Source organism: Canis lupus, chromosome 9 (genome assembly GCF_003254725.2).
Source record: "Canis lupus dingo isolate Sandy chromosome 9, ASM325472v2, whole genome shotgun sequence".
NCBI lineage: Eukaryota > Metazoa > Chordata > Mammalia > Carnivora > Canidae > Canis > Canis lupus.
Window position 1 is genome coordinate 14,588,465 of NC_064251.1, and position 22,009 is coordinate 14,610,473.

Consider the following 22,009-nt stretch of genomic DNA (forward strand, 5'->3'; position numbering starts at 1 on the left):
AGAATGGGTGTGGTGCACTGGGCCAGTAGGGAAGTAATAATCCTCAAGTACTTGAAACAGTGGGGATTCCGTCTAGGCGAGAACTGACTGGCCAGGTATCTATCTCAACTAGAGCTGCATTTCATAGTGTTTGACTTCTACTATAAAGCTTGGCAACATCTGGCAAGCTTAGGTCGCAATTGGGTCATAAATACAGTTGTTTGTAGATAGCTTTTATTTAACTAGAGCATTTATCCACTTTCTACTTGACCCCCTTGGTTCCTGTCCCCCCGCCAAAGAACTCTCTAGCCAGTGTAAAGAGTAAAATTGACAGTTTCAACTTAGTTGCAACTATCAGGACTGAAAAATCTGGAATCTAATGGAGTCCTCCCATCCTGCTTGGGGTTTTCATAGGGGGGCTTCCTCATGATACATTTAACTGCAGATGAGTATGCAGACTCAAGTAGATGAAGTCTGGCTTTCTGTGAGGTTTGTGGTCTCCCAGTGCATTGATGGTTGAAGTCTCACCTTGATCAGTTTGTTTACCACGCTGCTCGATGAAGATAAGTGAGCCTCACAGGATTCTGAATTTTTGAGATTCAAACTGCTGCTGTTTCCCTTTAGTGAAGGCAACGAAGTAAGAGTGGCAACACCTGCATTCCAAATCTCAGCCACTAAATGATTGTGTAACCTTGGGTTTTAGTTTTCAGTTCATAAAATGCTTTGGGACCTTAGGGATTTGATACTCCTCGAAACAATAAGAGCTTGTTTCCTTGGCTATGGTTTGCTACAGGGTTTCACTGAGCATCTTTCATGCCCAAGTGTATTTCCCTCTCTCATGGTATCAATATAAGCCAATGGCAGAGGGACCATGAAGACAAACAAAACTGCCAGCTGCTTGACCTCAGACACTTAGCCTGGGGCATCAGAACCAGTTTTGGGGAAATATATTCACCTGTTGTGAAAGTAACCTATCTTCGAGCTCAGGAATGAAGTGGACTTAGGAGGAACCTTTTATGAGAACCATTAGAGGAATAGCCTAAACTGAAGAAGTGTAACTGTCTTGAGTGGTGGTTAATTACACCACACAGAAGAATTGCCACAAATGCAAGTTTAACTCTCTTAGTTGCTTAGCTTGGAAACCACACAGGACTATTCAGTTAGGCCTTGCCCTTTTCTGCATCCCAACCAGACACTTGACTCCCATCCAAAGCAAATGTCATGGTTACCTTTGTTGACTTAATACCAGGAAGCATAACAGCCAATAGTCTGGTTAGAAGGAACTAGATAGTTGATGGATTATTGCTGACCTACCTGCAGGTAAACAAAGTATAATAGAGTTTGGAATGATTTTGTAGTAGACTGAGATCACTAAAACAGACACAATTAAACCAGAAAGTCTCTTAATGTCAGTAATGTCTTAATTCTGTCTTAATCTTTCTCCCAAGTCAGCAGATGGGAGACTAAACACAATGAGTTTTGTGTGCCACATTGTACCTTTGGCTAGCCAGAAGTCTCTGTGTTTGGAACGAGTACTTCACTGTTGGATCAGACATGTAATGAGATGGGGGCTGGGCAGCAGAGTATGATTAGAATAAAAATCTTTGTCTCTCTAATCAGGCTTTTACATATGATATCCTCATAGGTAGGCCTTTGGGATCTGCTCGTTTAGCCCCGTCTTCCGGATTAGTAAGAGGCTTAAACTCATGTGAATTTTTTTTAAAGATTTTATTTATTTATTTGGGACCGAGAGAGCAGGCACACACAATTGGGGGTAATGGGTAGAGGCAGAAGGAGAAGCAGACTTCCCAGTAGGCAGGGAACCTAAGACACAAGGCTTGCTCCCAGGACCACCGAGATCATGACCTGAGCTGAAGGCAGATGCTTAACTGACTGAGCCATCCAGGTGCCCTTGGAATTTTTTTTTTTTTTTGTCAACAAGAGACCTTTATTTGTAATGGGTGTGTGCTGACATTTACTGGGCACTGATTTCAGTCTTAACAGCTGCTTTGGTGAATTCTTGATGGTTTTTGGCCATCATCTACATGGTCTTCTAGGTAGGATCAGTGGTGTTGGAATAATAGTACTGAGTTCGATGCTTTTATAAAGCAGCCAGAATTGCAAATAGCCAGACTTTAAGTTTATATAGTCTGAAGTAGATGATATTGCTGCAAATAGAATTATAGATGCAGATGTCCTTTTCTTGAATACTGTTCAGTGCCTGCCAGAGGACTGTGTTTCAGAATATTATTTTAAGGTCTGTCATGCTGAATTGACCTATTACTGCACAGGTTGGGGTGTGTGTGTGTGTGTGTGTGTGTGTGTGTGTGTGTGTAAAGTCCTATAGGGGTGATGGCCTATTATGGCATGCTAGAAAGTGTTTTATTGATCTCTCTTAAAATTGGCTTTTCCATCCTGTAGCTTTCAGCTAATTATGGCCAGCAGAATACTCCAGTCTGTTTGTTGTTACCCTTCACCTCTGCCGCCTTATCCATCAGACGCCACCTCCCTTACCGTATTCACACATATACACACACAGTCTCTCTCCCCTCTTTTGGTATTGTACATCCCCCACAGAGAATGCCCTTCTCACCTCTGAGTGTTATTGCTAAGATTAATAATTATAAACTCTGATTCCTTAGCACATCTAATCCATTCAAAATCCATTGTTCTAGGGCAGCCCGGATGGCTCAGCAGTTTAACACCACCTTCAGCCCAGGGCCTGATCCTGGAGACCCAGGATCGAGTCCCATGTCGGGCTCCCTGCATGGGGCCTGCTTCTCCCTCTGCCTGTGTCTCTGCCTCTCTCTCTGTGTGTCTGTCTCTCATGAATAAATAAATAAAATCTTTTAAAAAAAATACATTATTCTACATTTGGTGACATGCAGCTTTAACTCTTCTCAAGATTGTGTATACCCTTAAGTAGTAAAACAAAAACACTGTGGAAATCTTTCTTATCTAATTCTTCCCTCACTTGGGGACTTGTTTTACATCTTACCTGTAAAACTATAATGTGTATGTATTAACTGACCAAAATGAATTGTAAGTCACTTTACCTCTGTTGCTGGCACCCAGCTGGTTTGAGCCCTGGCAAGGAGCCACTGCACTGCATAAGTCAGACTGGTTGTTGATGGCAGGTTATAGGTTCCAGGAATTTAGGTACATGGTATCTTGTGTAATATTTTACTGGAAGCAAGCCAGTATCCTTGCTGGAGTAACACAGTATTGTACCTTTAATTTGGGGGAATGGTTTTCTTAGCCTTAAATAAAGAAAACTAAAGTTTAGATTATGTAATGTAACAGTAATCCAATGAACATAGAGGAAAAATTAGTAAAACAAAAAAAAAAATGGCCTCTGAACATAGCCTGGAAATTAGTGTAGTACTCCTAAAAGAGAAAAAAAAAATCATTATGTTGTTAACCAGATAACAACAAATTAATTTTAATTAATTTTAACTAATTATCTGTTAACCAGATAATAACAAATTAATTTAGAATTTTAATAATTCTAAAATTATTATAAAGACTGTGGTCTTTGGGGTGCTAGTCGGAAGTAGAGAAGATTCACTGAAAAAAATATATTTTAAGATTTTATTTATTTATTCATGAGAGACAGAGAGAGAGAGAGTCAGAGACACAGGCAGAGGGAGAAGCAGGCTCCATGGAGGGAACCTGATGTGGGACTCGATCCCCAGTCTCCAGGATTATGCTCTGGGCTGAAGGCCATGCCAAACCGCTGAGCCACCCAGGCTGCCCCTGAAAAGATTTTAACTCCCTATACTGTTTCTGCTTATCTGACTAAGCTAGTGCTACAGTGTTGCCATATAGATTGAACTTCTGGGGGTGTAGTGGGGCTTGCCTTGATTGATTTGTATGCTATCTGAGAAATATGTGGCTTTCCTGTTCCAGTGGTGGGTCCTCTGGAGGTGTGTGTACACCTCTTTTGTGGGGCTGATTCATCACCAGTGCCATAAACAGAACCAAGCAGTCCTATATTTATCAACTATAGATCACTTTGGAAAGCTGGTGTGAGACCCAGGTGTGCATGGCACTACTTCTTCCCACTGATTTCAGGATGAAAAATCTGTTTTTATTAACTTATGTATGACCTTTGTTATTAGGAGTCAATGTGTGTGTGGATTATTTCTTGAAATGTGTGTCTGAAACTTAAGCATTGTATTTCTTTGGAAGATGCAGCATTTCTGAAAACCCTGATGGGGACCACTGGGTTCTCCCATGTTCCGAATCTTGGAGGAGCTTGCGGTGTGCTTCCCTGCTGTTCTTCCTCAGGGGGCAGAGGGTGAGTAGAAATGAGCAGCCGCCCCGGTGGTAGATGTGACACCTGAAACCAAGCCCTGGGCTTTGCTGGTTGTTTAAGGCACTGGTGAGCTGCCGCCTTGCCTGATGAGCCCCAAGTTCTTGTTCAGAAATGGGTGGGCTTTTTTCGTAAGAGGTGGTTTCATTTGTTTTTGTGCTGTTTCAACACATCCCTATCTCGTGTCAGATTCTCTTTACTAAAGACATCATCATCATCTTTTTTTTGAGAGAGCACTCAGAAATGGGGTGAGGGGCAGAGGCAGAGGGAGAAGCAGACCTGCTCAGCTGAGCAGATAGCCCAACTAGAAGGTGCTTGATCCCTGTACCCTGGAATCATGACCTGAGCCAAAGGCAGACCAGGCGCCCCTGAAGATATTTTCTAAACAAAGTTATTTCAGAACTACTTTTAGGAAAGATTTTTTTTTCTTACCTAAAATATAAGGAGTTAATTAATGCAAGAATGACTAACAATTAGCTGAGTTTAGAATATTAGAATGAAATTCAAATTTTAATCATCTCTATATAAGCTGTTGGTAGTTACTTCCACGTCTTAAGAGTAAAGGCAAAGTGAGTGGTGCATTTTACGAAATGATGTAGATGCTGGACTTTGCTTTACCATCAGAACCATGATGAGGTTCAGAACCATGAGGGTTCAGTCCCAGTACTGCATTTGTTTTCATGGGAGGAAGGCTCTTCGTTGAAGTCTTGGCCAAGCAGGGCTGCAGTGAGGCTGTCCTACCACCACTGAATGAACTTACATGAAACAAATTGGTTTTACTAGCAACTTAACTGCCCAGCATCATCTGCCCTGAATTGCCAGGTTTCATTCATACTCCTCGGGCTGGGTGTTTCCAGCATTGTTACCTTGGGATCACTTCCTGGGAGAGTGTGTGTGTGATTGGGTTTCCACAAGGAACAGATGGCTAATGGATGTTCAGTGTTAAATTAGACTAAGTTACCAGCTACTAGCATTCTCCTTGGCCACAGTGTCCTTGAAATTACTTCTTAGAAGTCGCCATTGAAGCCAGAAGTACATATCCTCCTCTTTGGAAAAATGAGTTAGATTCCAGGTAGTCAACTTGAAGCAGATCTACAGAATCAGCATTTTGTTTCCATTTTCTGGCTCTCTGGAAATGAGTGTGTGTAACAGTGGGCCTCTGGCCCTTTCATCCATCACAGAGATAAGGGAGCCCCAGGGACTAAAGTGGCCAGGTGAGGTCGCTTGCGAGTTCATCGTTGTGAAGCAGCGTTTTAGATGTTCAGGTACAAATGGTTCTCAGCCTGCTCAGTATCCCGAAAAGCATCTAGAAGCTTATTTAGTTCAGCTTGGTAATAGCGACTGTATCTGAAGGCAGGCATTTTCATGCTTTCAAAAATGCTGGGGGAGAAGAGCCAGAAATGTTGTGATGGTAATTTGCCATGTGAGAGAATAACACTGTTCAGGGTAGCTCCCTGGACATTTTAATTGGAAACCATCAGCAGCCTCCAAAGAAGAGAGCAGCCTGTTGTGACAGGGTCTGTGACGTCAGTGTGGACACTATGATTAACCATCAGCGCTCTTGGTTGCTAAATTCAACTTCTAGCCAAACCTGGTATTTTTGAGATTTTCAGAGGACTGTGTTAGTTATGTGATTAATGGTCTTCTTTCGATTCACCAACCAACCATAGACAATTGCTCTTCCTGTGGTTTCTAAGATGCTCAGACAAGGCAGGTGGCTTTTGTTTCCACACCAGTAATGAAGCAGCACTGATATGTTTTAGTAAATATGGACCCATTTTAATGTTCATACTGTGATAAGATATGTTTGGGGATATTTTAGTTCATTAGAATTGTACTGTAGGCTTTAATAACCATGACAAAACTCCTCTATTCCTGGATACACCCTGTCTAACCACGGGACCTTTTGGTTGCTAAACTTTTGTTTCTGTTTGGTGGATATTAATGATCAAAAGTGGTCCAGTTGTCTGATGTCCTGATATGAGAAGCACTTCATCTGGAACTTAGGGTCTTGCTGAAGCTCCTTTAAATTTGGGCTAACCTGCTAACTTGCCCATCTCCTTTCTATTTTTTATGAAAAATTCATTACTGATTATACGATCCTATTATAGAGAATTTAGAATACATAGAAAAAAACTGTTGCTATAATTTTGCAGTATTTTCTTCATCTTTATATATATATAATATATCTTTATGTAAATAAACAAAAGGGGTATGTGTATGTTTATATGTGTGTTTGTTTTAGGACAGTTTTGGGTGGCAAGTGACAGAAATCTAGTTCCAAGAAACATAAGCAAAGAGGGGGAATTATTTGTAAGGCTCTCTGAGCCCAAGGACTGGAAGCCCAAGTCCTTGAGGAAGCGTGGAAGCCAGGGCACTCTCCCCATCTTTCAGCTGTGTTTCTTCTCAAGCTTCTTTCTCCCTTTTAATCTGTCTCTCCCATCCAGTAAACATTCACAGAGATCTCCTGAGTTTAATTTCTTGCCAGATCAGTGACTCAGAGTTCAACACAATTCTTGTGTCTTCCCAAGACCTGTTACTGTACAAAATACCTGTTCCTGGGAGAACTATGACAGAGGGAGGGGACTCGGGGGGGCTTCCCACCTCTTGGTCCCAGGGAGGCATACATTCTTCCCTTTTTATTTGTTCAGTCTCTAGCCTGCCTCCCTCCCTCCCCTACTAATCTCCCTGTCCCACATCAGCTGTAAACCCATTCCACCTTCTCAGGGAGAGACAGTCCTCCGTCTCCCTTAGCTGCAGCCCTCAGGTCTGGTCTTCAGGCCACTCTTCTGCAGGCCCGTGTGCTCTGGGCAATGTGCATTTCTCTGGTTCAGGTGTGAGCAGGTTCAGATGAGGCTTGTCACTGTCTATACACTGTAGACTAAAATAATTTCATCCCCCAAACATTGGGTGTGCTTGACCTCTGGATTCCCTGCTAAGGCAGACACTACCCTTGAGGCTTCTGTTTTCCCAGCCAGGTAAAAAGGAGACTCTTCTTCCTCAGACTTGAGGCTTTACACTGAGAACAGACTTAGCAGGTAGTGAGGAAGCTTGCTCTTGTGTGTCCCATTCCAGGTGAGTGGGCCCCAGCTCTGGGCAAAGGAAAGGGTGGAACTTCTTTGCCTCTAGGCCAGGAGCAGGCAAGGGAGGAGAGAGTGAGGTTCTGGTAGCTGCTTCACCCCCTTTGCCAGTGGGTTTCCACAGTGGAAAAGGAATGCAGGGACCAAGATGTTTGTCCTGCCATCTCAGGCTGCTTTAGAGGGAGCCAGCCATTGGGCCTTCCTTCCTAAGGGATTAACTAGGTGCCATCCTGGTTCTTACCAAGAGTGGGCAGGTATTTTGGGGTCAGGCTGCCATGCACAGGTAAACCCCCAGTCTTTCATTTAGTGCTAAAAGCCAAAAATTAAAATTTTTGCAAAATTAAAAATTTTGCACCAAAATCCAAACTCTCAGAGTATTAAGCAAGTTGTGTTGGCCCTTATTTACTTATTTATTTATATTCTTATTTTTAATGAACATACAGTGTATCATTAGTTTCAGAGGTAGAGGTCAGTGATTGATCAGTCTTATATAGTACCCAGTGCTTATTATAGCAGGTATCCTCCTTAATGCCCATCACCCAGTTACCCCATCCTCCCACCCCTCCATTCCAGCAACCCTAGTTTGTTTCCTGTGATTAAGAGTCTCTGATGGTTTGTCTCCCTCTCTTATTTCATCTTGTTTTATTTTCCCTCCTTCCCCTATAATCCTGTTTTGTTTCTTAAATTCCACATATGAGTGAGAGTATATGATAATTGTCTTTCTCTGATTGACTTATTTCACTTAGCATAATATCCTCTAGTTCTATCCACGTCATTGCAAATGGTAAGATTTCATTTTTTTTTTTTGATCACTTAGTACTATTTCATGGTGGATGTGTGTATCACATCTTCTTTATCTATTCATCTGTTGATGGACATCTGGGTTCTTACTGTAGTTTGGCTATTATGGATATTGCTACTATAAACATTGGGGTGCAGGTCCTTCTTCAAATCACTATGTTGGTATCCTTTGGATAAATACCTAGCGGCACAATTGCTGGATGGTAGGGTAGCTCTATTTTCAGCTTTTTGAGAAACCTCCATACTGTTTTTCAGAGTGTGTGGCCCATTTTTAATTTAAGACCCACAGGAAGCAGATAATTTGTGGGATAGTATACTGACAAAGAGAAATCTTACTACAAGGAGGCATTGCTGAATGAGCTCATACATCAAAGGCATGTTGTTTCAGGAAACCTTACTAGCTATCACCTGCACATGTGTGAATTGCACTTGTGTACGTGCATGTGTGCACACACCCAGCTGCTCCTGTGGAAACCATGTGGATGAGGGTGCAGTTCTTAGCCAAGCTAGAGGATAGGCAGACTAAAAAAAAAAATCTATCGAGTTTAATCATCATCACCGCAGTTTACATTAAAATTTGGATTCTGTATTTTTCATATGAAGACCTATAGAAGCATTGCTGTAAATTTTCCTAAGTGCTATTTTAATGATTACATAATATTCCATTAAGTGTATGTGTCATAATTTATTTCAGTCATTAAGATATTACCGGAAATTCAGATCTTTCCAGTTTTTGTATTTGTAAATGGGATACAATGACCATCATTGTGCACACAGCTTTTTTCTTATCTGGAACTATTTCTTTAGGATATAGAAGTGGAATTACAGGATCAAAAATCTGAGCCCTTTTATGCTTTCCAGAAAGATTGCACTAACTTATCATTTTCATCGCCACCAACGATGGATGAGAAAGTAAATATCACCACCTTTGGCTATTTTCTGTAAAGAGGGTGTGTGTGTGTGTGTGTGTGTGTGTGTGTGTGTAACTCAGCATAAAAGTTACATTGTTATTTAAATTTTGATTATAGGCGAAGAACAATTTGGTTTATGTTTTTCATGCATTTTATAACCTGTCTCTTGAAATCTTGGTGTTTTATTATATAAATTTTTTATGTAATGAGAGCGGTTTTTCTTATTTTGCTTTAAATGCTTTCTTCTAATTCTTTGCCTTTGTAAAATTCCATAATTGCATGTGGGTGTATTGGCATTCTTCTTTATATTGGAGCCTTGCAAGAGGACCAGGTTTTATTTAATTTATTTTTAAGATTTTATTTTTTATTTATTGAGAGGGAGCATATGCCAAAGAGAGTGCAGAGGGAGAAGGAGAAGCAGACTCCCTGCTGAGCAGGGAGCCTGATGCGGGGCTTGATCCCAGGACCCCCAGATCATGACCTGAGCCAAAGGCAGATGCTTAACCACCTGAGCCACCCAGGTGCCCTGAGGACCAGGTTTTAGAAAGTGAAGTATAACCAAGAGAAGGAAGTCCGTTAAAAGCTGAGCATACTTCTTCCTCTGTTTCAGTGGAGACTGCTTGTGGGTTATTTCAGAATCCCAGTCCTTCATGTCAGGTTCTAAGCCTGTCTGCAGGAAGGATTGCTGCTTCCATAAAGTGATCTGGGGTCTAGTCCTGACTCAGCTATTGTCTAGACATGTGCCCTTAGACATAGTAGGCTCTGTAACCTCAATGCCTTTATCTGTAAGGTGGTGGATTTTAGATGGATAACTTTGAGATGTGCCCAGGGGGTTTTTATGTGGTTGTACATGCCCAAGATGAAGAATCCTGCTGTACACGAAGATTCTTCTATATCTCATTGCAGATTTTTGGAAGTTCCAGCACAGTGACACTTCCTGAAACCTTGTTGTTTGTGTCAACTCTGGATGGAAGTTTGCATGCTGTCAGCAAGAGGACAGGCTCAATCAAATGGACTTTAAAAGAAGGTAATTTGGATTTAGTTGTTGGGTGACACGGGCATTTGCTCAGCTGCTTTGGAGGACACCTATTCCAGAAAAAGAGAAAAAGTTACATTTTTAATAAAAAAGGATAGTGGAATCAAGGAGAAGAGAGGGAATTTACTCAGAGGGAATGTATACAGCTTGAATTATGATTGTTAACTAAGTGCATCAGTTAAAAAGGCAAGCTTTATCTTTTGTTTTTTTTTTCTTTCCAGATTTCATGTTTAAGTGGCTCTAGGCTTTTCTATTAATAGTTCTGGCTGGCAGGCCTTTTACAAAGACATGCTGCATAAAAAATTTTTTTAAGTTCTAGCTAATGATTAGAATCTTGTAATCATAATTATAAGAACTATCTTCTGTAACCTCAAATTACTCATTTGTTTTTATAGAGGCTGAAATACTTGAGGGCTGTAAAATTTGACATTCATCCAAATTAGCCACTTTATTGGGTCTTTACGTTGAGGGAAGTGAAAGACTGAGCTTGTTTCTCATTTAATCTGCCATGTCTCCTTTTTTATGATCTTGTCTTCCTGGTGATAGTTAGCAGAGTGGAGTCCTACAGCTGGGAAATTGTATTTGATTTCCAAAGTGATCTTCCTGGATAAAGCCATGCAAATCCAAGGATTTGGGGCTTTCAGAGTCCTCTCTATTCTTCTGTCCAGTAATAATTCTGATTTGGCTTCAGATTAGAGTCTGACCAGCATGCTCTCTTTCGTCATTGATCTGTGACTCATTATTTTCGTGAGCATAGCAAGTGTTTTTCCTTCGATAATAAAATGTTCCAAAACAGTGTTTTAGATGGAAAAATATTGGCATATGTCAGAAGGTCACACATCATTTTATCAGTTCGACAGCAAACCTGGTTACCACCCAGAGATGATGGCAGCTGAGGTACCACAGGCCACTTGCCTCACCTGTCTGGGTCCTGCTTGGATATACAAGAACCCTAGGCAACTGAAAGGACCAGCTCTTGGAGCAAGTGGCCATGAGAAGACCATAGAGCCGGCTTTTGGCATTGCATTACAGGCTCCCAGAATATTATCCATAATGTCTCTCCTTCATATTTAAGCCTTTTAGCTTTTTAAAAACAAAAACAGAGTTCTTTAAATTTCACAATTTCTGATTCTATCCAAAGTTGAGATCACCAAATCCTCAACAAGAAGGATTGAGATCATCATTTTTATAGTTGACTGTTAGGGCTGGGCCCTCAGTTTCAGCCTTCCGGAGCAGGGCTTTTTTTGCCCCAAGCTACTTCATTCTTCTACTTTGCTTTTCCCTGCATGTATTGATTTATTTTATTTTGATTTACTTATTTGACAGAGAGCACAAGCAGGAGGAGGAGGAAAGGGAAAAGCAGGGGGGGAGCTGGACTCGGGGCTCAATCCCAGGGCTCCAGGATCACGACCCAAGCTGAAGGCTGATGCTCAACCGACTGAGCCACCCAGGCACCCCTGCCCGTACTGTTTTAAATTGATCTTGTCGAAATCCTAATTTCTACAAGTAGCCTTGACTGTATCTGGCAAAACTGTATTTCACCTTGTTTCTTACTTAAACATAAGAATCAGTCTCTTCTCTCCCATTCTTTAGAGCTTAAGAATTGTCCTCTCTTTTACTTAACATTGTTTAGAGAATCTTGTCTGTGAAGGATATTTTATAGGACACAGAGAAGAAAAAGCCCATCCTTTCCCTCAAAGAGCCTGCAGCCTTATAGGGAGCAGTGACAAGTACCAGAGCTTCAGCACAGAGCCAGGGTTTGGTAAGGGAGGTGGTCGGGACTTCAAAGCCTTCAAAGGAGGCAGCAGGGCTATGGTGTGAGGAGCTTAAGGATGGGAGAGAAGCGGAGGGGATGTTGAGCCCTGTGGTAGCATTGAGGCTCTTATACTTGAATGAACAGACATTGGGACCATTAATGTGACTGAGCAGGTGAGTGATTCAACAGGTTTAATCCTGCAGCGGAGTGTGGGAGTGTGGGCTGGCGACTGGGAGGCCAGAGCTGTGGAGTCCACCTGAAAAGGGGGCCAGGGGCAAGGGAAGAAGTGGCACAGAAATATAGTCAGTAGAATCCAGCAACGGATTAGGGAGGCAGAGCAAGGAAGTGTTAAAAGATGCTTAAGGGGAGAATTTGAGAAATCTCAGTAAGGTCTAGTAATTTCAAGTAATATTTCATATGTTCTAAGTCTCCTTGTCTTAGAATAGACTGGCTTTTTTTTTTTTTTTTTTTTTTTTTTTTTTTTAGACTGGCTTTTTTAAGTTAAATTCAGCCCTGGATACCAATATCTATATCAATATATAAAACTATATAATAATATAGCTATTACATATATACTTTATTATTATATATAATATAATTATATGTTTACATATAAAATATGTTTCTACAGATCTGTGTACTGTGTTTATTACAGTATATATATGTGTATATATATATGTATTTCTACACAAAGATTAAAAGTGGTAATGTATAGAGACCTTGATTTTTTTTTTTAAGATTTTACTTATTATTTGAGAGAGAATATAAGCAGGAAGGGGGGGAGAGGGAGAAGCAAACTCCCCACTGAGCAGGGAGCCCCATGTTGGGGCTTGATCCCAGGACCCTAAGATCATGACCTGAGCCAAAAGGAGATGCTTAATCTACTGAGCCACCCAGGTGCCCTGAGACCTTGAGTTTTTGATTCAATTTTAATCTTGCAATTCTAACTAAAGATTTCAAAATTGGTATTTCTAAGCCATTGATCTGTAAATCACCTATAAAGATATCCATATGCTGTTCTAGGCCTTGAGGATATGGGAAGTGAACAAAACAGACAATCCTGCCCTTATAGAGCTTTTCATTCTAGTGGAAAACAGGAGGAAATAAATTTTGTAGTGGTGACAAGAGCTGACTTTATTGAAGAAAAATAAAGCAAGGAAGTGGAATAGGGAGCATCAGGGTGGGGGTGGGGAGCTGCAGTTTTAGATAGGGATGGCCCCATTGAAAAGGTGTCATTTGAGCAAGAACTCAAGGTAGCAGGGGAGTCTTTAGACAAGGCCTATCAGGGGCAAAGGTGGGAGAGTCCTTTGTATGGTAGAGGAAGCATCTTGGAGTGGCTGGAGGGGGGGAGTTGGGGGTAAAGGAGAGGAAGGGTAGCAGGAAATGAACTTAGAGCACCAGTCCCACAGGGACATAGTGCTGTCTTCATATACTGTTTATTATAAAAATGCCCCCACTACTATTCCGGAATGAAATGTATGCGACCGTAACCTACACACATACAATTACAGAAAGAAATGCGTGTATTACCCAGCTGGTAATCTAACACTGGAATAATAGAAAAGTAATTTTGACTCCCATAGATGTAATTTAACACGAAAATGCTCTGAAACGTGGTGACACTCCACTTCTGAGTGAGTGCGGTGCCTGCTGATGCAGACTGATCAAAACACCAGGATACTTGTGACTGGATTCCCAAGATGGCAAACAATTCTTAGTAATGCACCAAACAAGAGCAGTGTGACTTTACCTGATTCATACAGGAGTTATTACATTCTGAGAAGATGAGTTGTATAAAATTATGCAAAAATTGCTTTTGTGCTTTTATACAAGTGCTATTATAGGTTCAGGGAGTTACTGAAGGTTTTCGGCCTATGGGAGAGCCTGACAGAACATGAAGCAGTGTATAGATTTGGGATAATTTTTGGCTGTGCAGTGCTGTCTGCCCCACACTTAGCTCTTGTGTTCCTTACCACCCCTTCACCATCCCCCCATATCTCCCCAACCCCCCCACCAGTCCCTGTGGCCATGAAGAAATGCCTTCACAAATTTCCTGAGTATTGTCGAGCAAGCTGTATCCTCCCCCGAGAGGTCTAGGGCCTGGGGGCTGGTGCAAGGATGTTGGCTTTTTTGAAGCCACCCTTGGAGATACCTGAGCAAAGGAGTGACATGCCCTGGTTTTATAGGCTGATGTTTGTGTCCCTCCAAAATTCACATGGTGAAGCCTTACCGCTCACCATGTGATGGTATTTAGAGGTGGAGCTTATGGGATTTAGCTTAGATGAGGTCACGAGGGATGGGCCCCCATGATGAGATTAGTGCCCTTAGGAGAAAAGAAAAAGCCCGGAACTCTTGCTCTTTCCCACCATAAGAGAACACTCTGAGAAGGCTGCCATCAGCAAGCCAGAACAGGGCTCTCCCTAGAACCCAACCATACTGACACCCTGATCTTGGACTTGTAGCCTCCAGAACTGTGAGAAATAAATATCTGTTGTTGAAGCCACTAAGGCTGTGGTATTTTGTTATGGCAGCCTGTGCTAAGACACCTGGCCTCCACTTTACAGGGTCAGCAGGTGCTGTGTTGAGACAGCTGATGAGGCCAAGAGGAAGCTGGAGAACAGGTGGAGGCTACTGCACCAGTTCAGGCAAGGGAGGCCATGGGTTTGGGCCTGAGTGGCAAATGGAAGAAACTTGCTGATGCAAACAGACCCCAGTAACTCATCAGACTAGAGTTATGCAGAATATATACCTGTTACTGTTTCATGGTTTCCTGACTGTTTACTTATTATAGGGGCCAAAAAACTGGCAGAGTTTTGTTTTCTTTTTTTCTTTCCACAGATTGGTTTTGGCAGGTGCTTTTGTTCCTCTCCCACACGTGTTGCTGTTCTCAGAAATGGAGATTTCTTACACCATAGCAGCAAACTGCACCGAGTACAAAAAGCGAGTTTTGTTTTCAGAAACTTGAGTTCTGACATACCAAGTGAGGTGCAATCTTTCTAGGCTGTGATTTTGTGACTGTAGCAGCACCACTGTTTTTGTCTGAAATTTCACAGTGAAGACAGTCGAACATGTTTCATTTCTATGCTTTCAGCCCAAATGCAAACAGGAAACATTGCTGTTCTGTTTGGTATTAGATTGGTTTTCTAAAGCTTGCTTTTGCTTGGTGGGGTCTCCTTTGGTATTTACGGGGCTGCTTTAAGTCTTCTTGCATTCACTTTGAAATGCTAGTTATTAAAATTAACTGGATAACTAGAATTATTTGAAGGGCTAAAGTAGATAGACTAGAATAAAAGAATAAACTAGAGTTATAGGGAAAGATTTTCTTCAGATTTCACCTAAGTTTGCCTTTCTTACCATGTGCCTCTTCCCATAGTTTCCTGCCGGTGCTAACAGCCATGGCTTACCTAGTCTGGAAAGTAGAGTGATGCTTGGCCACTTAGTCACTGAGTTGTGTTATGTGGACTGAAGTCCTGTCTCTCCATTCTGACTCCTTCTCCCTGTCCTCCAATGTCTTAGCCAGGCTCTCAACATCCATTTCCTAGACCAATATAGCAGCTTCCTGGCTGTCCTCCAGCCATCATGCTGTTGGCAGATGTGTCCCCTAATGAGTCCATGTACTGTGCTGCACCCTTGCTGAGAGCCTTGGTGCTGTCTAAAGCGGTGCTCCCAGTGTGGTCTGACCACCTGTCTGCAAGAAGTACAGAAGGGATCCTAAGTGTCATCTGTGATGGGTTGGAATTTTCAGTAGCTGGTCCTTTGCCACAGTTGGAGAAGCACTGGTTTACTGGGTCAAGTCTAAGCTCATTGGCACACGTGCAGGATTCTTCACCATCCTGGCCCTCACCCATCCCTCTAGGCCTCAGAGATGTGGGGCCTTTGCTTATGTACCCCACCCCTTCCATCAGCCTGCAGTGTTGGACAGGCTCCTATTACTCTGTTAAGATCACAGGCTACCTTCTTGACCCCTCAAGCAGAGTGAGCCCCTTCCTCATCTGGATTCTGGGGCACTGTTGTGAATTTTTGTTTACATTTGTCCTCCCACTGAATTTTAACATTTTGTTTTTTATTTTATTTTTGAAAGAGAGAACACAAGCAGCTGGGGTGGGGGATGGAGAGAGGGAGAGAGAAAATTTTGAGCAGACCCATGCTGAGCATGGAGTCTGACAGGGGGCTTGATGTCATGACCCTGAGATCATGACCTGAGCTGAAATCAAGAGTTGGATGCTTAACTGACTGAGCCTCCAGGCGCCCTCTGAATTCTAACTTCTTGAGGCTGGGCTCTCTAGAGAGCCAGGGGTTCTCACTAAATATATCAGGCACCTAATGCTGACTTGGGTTCCAGAACCCTTCCCACTAGATGTCCTTTGGAAGCCTGAGAAACAGATGAGCCCAGACTCTGCCCCGTGGGGATGCATAATCTGTCACTTGGACCATTGTCACAGCACGTTCCAGTTCCAGTTCCTGATCTTGAGTTTCACATGGCTTTTTGTGACTTTCTGCTGTTTTCTGTCCTGTCCTTAAGTTGTATGCATGTTCCTCTGAAAGAGTCCTGAGATCTGCCTTCAGAAGTGTGATGGAAACAAAGGAATTATAAGAAGGGACAGTACTTTGTTAGCAGTTCTAATCTGTATTTTCTTTCAGAATTTTCTAGGCTTCAGATCTGCATCAACTGTCTTTGTACCTCCTTGCTTACGTAAAGAAAAGCATTAATTTGCCCTGCATTGTTTTGGAGGACTGAAATTTAAGTTGTTAGAGGGGATGAGAGAGGCCAGTTTCTACTTTTGAGTATCTTGAAGATGTATTTTCTTTCTCTCTTGTATTTTCCTTTTTATCATGGAAAATTTGAAATACGACCAACCTAGAGACGAGTAGAGATACAAATTTAGGTACTCATCACTTAGCTCCAGCGAGCATCAGCTCATGCTCAGTCTCATCAGTAACCCCTCTGATGTCCCCCCTCAAGCCTGGGCTTTTCCTCAGAGTGATACATTTCTCGTTGTAAGGGGGTCTCTTAAACAGTAGTCTCCATGCATAGTAGCCTAGATTCCAACTCCAAGGGATCCTCTTTGCAATGTTACTAGGTTTGTATTGGGACACAGTTGTGAATGTTGAAGGCTGTGATTTGATTACTTGTCCTTTTTATCTTGGGATGACCACACCAGGTTTGATGGCACTCCCATAGCTCACGAATGAATTCTGTGAAGGTCTGACATCTTTAGAGGCATTTGGGTACAGGCCATCGTATTGAATTGTCTTATCCTCCTTGAATTCTTTCACTGTTGATTATAGTGATCAATGTGAGTTTTTAGGTCCGAGTTATTTCTGTCAGGGTGAAGGTAGGTAAGTAAGGACATAGTAGAATCTGACTGCCTTTAGAATGGGAGGTTTTTCAGATTCCTTTGGTACCTCTACATGATTGTCTTTGTTAGACATGGCATTGGGTGATTTGCAGAGGTTCACCTGCAAAAAAAACAAAACAAAACAAAACAAAAAAAACAAAAAACCTTCCTACGTCGTCTCCCAGTTCTGGTGAGATTTGGAATTTGAGGATCAGCTTTTGATTAGATGCCTGCTTTAAAATGTTCTCCCTATAAAAGCTGAACTTTGAAGAATATTTGAGACTTGCTATCTTACACATTGGACCTCACAACTTTAACGGGAACTTAAGGTTTAGATTACAGAAGTACCTTTCCTTTGGGGGAGGAAATGAGCTGCCACTGGGGAGAAGTATTCCCTAATTGGTTCATTTGAGTGCATGAAACATATTTGGGAAACTTACCTTTTGAGTTAGGGAGGGTGAATGATCTTGTTTCTACTAATAATTTTTATAAGAAAATAGTATTACCTTAAGCATTTTCTTGAGGACATGCCAGTGGCTCATTGCGTTCAGACCAGCCAGTCTAGCTTCACTACCTGCTAGGATTATATCTCCATGTCCTCTTTAGGTCCTTTTTCCACTGCATTTTTCTGATCAGAACTAGGTTTTGTTTGCTACATTTTCCCCTCCCGTTTGGTTTCTGACCAGCCCTCCTGCCACCCTTCCTGCTGCCTTCCTCCTGCCCCCACACTGGCACAGGCTGTCAGACTGGGGTTACTGGGCTGCCTTCCTCACTGCCCTTTGTGACTCCTTCCCTTTCTCGTTCACTTTGTACCCTGATGCCTGCCTGTCTCTCCTTCCTTCAGTGGATGTGGATCACATCCCTCTTTTGCTCAGAAGCCTCCAGTCACCCCCTGGTTAGTGCCCACTGTACCACATCACAAAGTTTGCACAACTGTCTGCTTCATGGCCTCACTGCCTGCTCCCTTATTTGCATCGCTCCTCAGGAAGAACATTTCACACTCGCCAAGCCTGTGTCCTCATTCCCACAAGTAGGGTGATAGTTCTTCACTCAAGCTGTCTGGTCATCCCCACCCTCTGAGTCAGCCTTTTTTATGAAGTTTGTCTTCTCTGAGTACACTAGCCCTCAGTGACTTCCCTCACCTGGGAAATCCTGTGGTATGTACCGCAGGTTTTGGCTGTTCATTATACACTGTTCACGTATATTGACTTTATAAACTTCTTTCTTTATCCCACACAGCATGGAGGAGAGAACCAACCTGATGGCAGTGACCAACATTTGCTTTTGAGCTGTGTGTGGTAAATCTTAACAGATAATTACTAATAGTTCTCACACTCTCAGAAAGGGAGGGAGGGAAGGACAAGGCTCTTGAATATTTGGTATATGAGGAGGCTTCATTTTTGTTTTTTGCTTTTTTTTTTTTTTTAATCTATAAATACCTTTCAAAAAGGCCAACCCAGAAGAGTTCAGATCATTGCTGGAGGTATACTTAGAAGGGGCTGGTTTGGAGAATTTCAAATGTGCTGTGACATCTCAGTTGTACCTAGAAGTCTTCTAGTCTAAGAGGAAGCCAGTTTTTTTTTTTTTTTTTTTTTTGAGGAAGCCAGTTTTAAATGCCAGGTGAGTAGGGGTCAGCTAGGTGGTTGTGCTTTTGGAAAGAAGAGTGAGGTGGGGCAGGGCAGAAAAACCAGTGCTCATCTAGATCCCAAAAGAGAAGCAGGGTGTTCCAGAAATATCAATGCTCATCTGAGAAAGAGAAGAGAGTGATCTGGTAAGGTTCCTTGAGCCCCAGTCAAATGGGCAACCTGTTCTTGTGGCTTCTGTAATCAAAGGAATCTATTCCTTCCTACGTGGAAGAAAGTCTGCCCAGAGCTACCTCCAGGAAGAAGCTGTCAGACTTGAAGTCTGGTTTGAAACACTTATTTATTTAAATTTTGATTGCCTTCCATCAGAGACATTTTTCTGTTTTGCTGACTCCTCACCCCTGTTTTCCCATACCCTCACCAATTCTGCTACTCATGCGTTAGGGAAGCCTGCAGGGTGTTGATGGGGTCCTTCTTGCTCTTCAAGTAGATCTTCCTCCAGTGCCTTCAAACCCTGTGAAGTTGTAGGTTAGGCTTCACCTTCAGAAAGTGAAGGTTTAGGGCATCTGGCTGGCTCAGTAGGGTATGTGACTCTTGATCTCAGGATCATGAGTTTGAGCCCCACGTTAAGTATAGAGATTCCTTTAAAAAAAAGGGGGAGGGTTATATTACAGGTGAGTGCAGGAAAAACAGACTTTTCTTTTGAACATATTAGAAAGGCTTTCCTTAAATGGCTTTTGTAAGCTTCTCTCTTTTTAAAATTTTTTTCATTTTATAAAAACTTCAACACACAAGTGTAGAATAGTGTCATGAAACCCTCATGCACCCAGCACCCAACTTCAATAGCAATCAGCACATGGCAGTCCCCTTCCTCAACAACTTTATTTTGTAGCAAATATCAGACCATTTTTTCCCCATACATTTAAATAATTTTTAAACATGAGTGAACAAAACATGAGTGAACAGAACCATGCATAGCAGCTCTCTTTAGTTTTTATTGTGTAGGTTTCTGTTTTGGAAAAGTCCTTTCCATTAGAAGAAACTTACTGAAATAATGATATCCCACATACAGTTCTGAAACATCTTAAATCACTGACTTCCTTTGATTCTGCAGACAGCATTGCCTTCTAAATACGAGGGGAGCAGAGGCCTGGGCTGCAGTTACCCCAGATTTCACTCTGATTACTCATTAAACTGTATATAAGCTTTATATACATTTCTGTGTATATTTCACTAGATGCAACATAGATGGTCTGTCCTTCAACCTGCTGAAAATTCATTCCAACCCCCAGATATTTGAGACCCAGGAGACCTGACCCTGGCAGAGCATGATCAGTGCATCCTGAGAACATACCAGGTGCAGGGGGTGGTAATTTTCTGATTTTCTGGAGCACAGAGACCGACGTGAAACACCATGACGGTGTTCATGGAAGAGATGTGATTGAAAGAAAATCCTGGAGAAGAAATTGGGCCCAGGTTTTGCAGACCCTTGAATGCCTACACCTTTGGTTCTCAAACCATGCTGAGGGGCTGTGGTTGCCACAGAAAACTCAGAGAGGCACCACAGCTTGTTTCCAGTTTTTAAGAGAACTCCGCAGGGGTCAGAACCATGCTTGAGATAGTTTCTAGTTTCAGCATTAGGTTGTGCTCCTTTTGGTGAGCTTTGCAGAGCTGGATTTTTGGTGGCTGCTGTAATAAAGTTCAAATACCGCATGATAATCAAGGGTAATGAGGGTTGGCAGTGTCTAATTCGATTATAAGGTTTGGAATATGTGTGGCACCCAGCAGGTATACATCCCATTAGTAAGTAATTATGATTAAGAATGAAATAAATGACTTTTCTTTGCATTTTCGTGTTTTCCCTTTTTTCACATGGCTTCTAAGTTGCTAGTCCTTAAATACTTAGGTTGTGTAGAACTGTTTAATAAATGGAACTGTTAGATATTTCTCTTGGCCTAGGGCCCTATGAAGAAATTACTGAGACATGAAGGCTGGTGTGAACCAGGAAAGTTTGGGATCCTTTGACTTGAGCCACAGAGATGGAAAGTATTCAGTAGGCAGAGTGGGGGAGCCATTGTAGGGTTTTATGTGGAGGAAAGACATGAACAGATTTGCCTTTGTCAGATCCTTGCAAACAGTGGGTAGAATGCATATCTGACGGCAAAGATCCCAGATGAGGAGCTGGTTAGGAGACTGCTGGGTAGGCCCAGTGAAAAATGGTGGCTGCCTAATTTTGGCAGTAGTAAAGGAGGACACAGATTTTGAGAAATGTTTACTGAGTGGAATCTTATATAACTCAGTACCTAATTGAGTGGGAGTGGGTTAAAATTAAGGGGAGAGTCAAGGACAGCTCTGAGTTTCCAGATTATATGACTAGGTGCAAGTGGGGCCAGCCAATCTGGGAATGTAAAAGAAGAACCAGTTCTGGGGGGTATGGCATCAGGGGTTGAGCTACCCCATAAGCAACTGGAAGTGGGACCAAGTCTTGGACTCCATGGGAGAACGTCATAAACTGCCATGTGGACACCTAATAGGAAGGATTTGCAAGTGTTTGTTAGATTTGGTCACTGGAACTTGACAGGGGAAGTTTTGGTCTTACTCTGAGGGTAGAGGCCAGAGAGCAGGCTGTAGAGAAGGGCACAGAAGGCAAGAAGGTGAAACAGGATCCAGAGCAATGGTTTCCTAGTTAAAGACACTAATTCCCTGGCCTTATCGACAGAATCTGCTTCCTGGGGAAAGGACCTGGGAACCAACATTTAAAAAAGTATACGGACACTTACACATTACTGGCAGGAACCTGAATAGCACAACCACTTGCAAGAGCTGTTCGGTGGCTCCATGTCAAGTCAGTTGTAAACAGTATGGTTCCATGTTCCAGGTATTTTCCCAACAGAAATGAAAACCTAGGATCCTACAAAAACTCACAAATGTTCATAACTGCTTTAATCACATTTTTCTAGCCCAGTATCCCTCAGCAGTTAAAGAAATTGTGGCATATCCATAAAGTGGAACACTACTTAACCAGTATAAAAGAACAAACTGTGATACATACAACAATGTAGATGAGTTCCAGAAACATGAGGCAGAGAGAAGGAAGCCAGGCCCACAAGAGAACCTAATAGACAAATGCATTTGTGCAACTTTAGAACAAACACAACAAATCCATCAGTGACTAAATGGGGTGGGAGTTGGAGATATTGAATCCAAAG

General features: G+C 42.2%; 1 protein-coding gene across 7 annotated transcripts in view; it reads left to right on the forward strand.

Annotated features, from left to right (window-relative positions):
• The window catches only part of ERN1 (endoplasmic reticulum to nucleus signaling 1), a 78,330-nt gene that overhangs the window by 18,029 nt on the left and 38,292 nt on the right, over nt 1-22,009 (forward strand). For 2 of the 7 annotated variants that reach the window (XM_025436514.3, XM_025436516.3), the window contains exons 1-2: nt 9,993-10,113; nt 18,457-18,508. Coding sequence is in view for 3 of the 7 variants with exons in the window: in XM_049113967.1 (XP_048969924.1) it covers nt 9,076-9,087; nt 9,993-10,113 (133 nt within the window). In the remaining 4 variants the exon portion in view is untranslated. Of the gene's footprint in view, nt 1-1,235; nt 1,300-4,170; nt 4,280-8,982; nt 9,088-9,992; nt 10,114-18,456; nt 18,516-22,009 lie in introns of those variants that run through there. The other 5 variants (XM_025436510.3, XM_049113967.1, XM_025436513.3 and 2 more) reach the window with 5 other exon arrangements.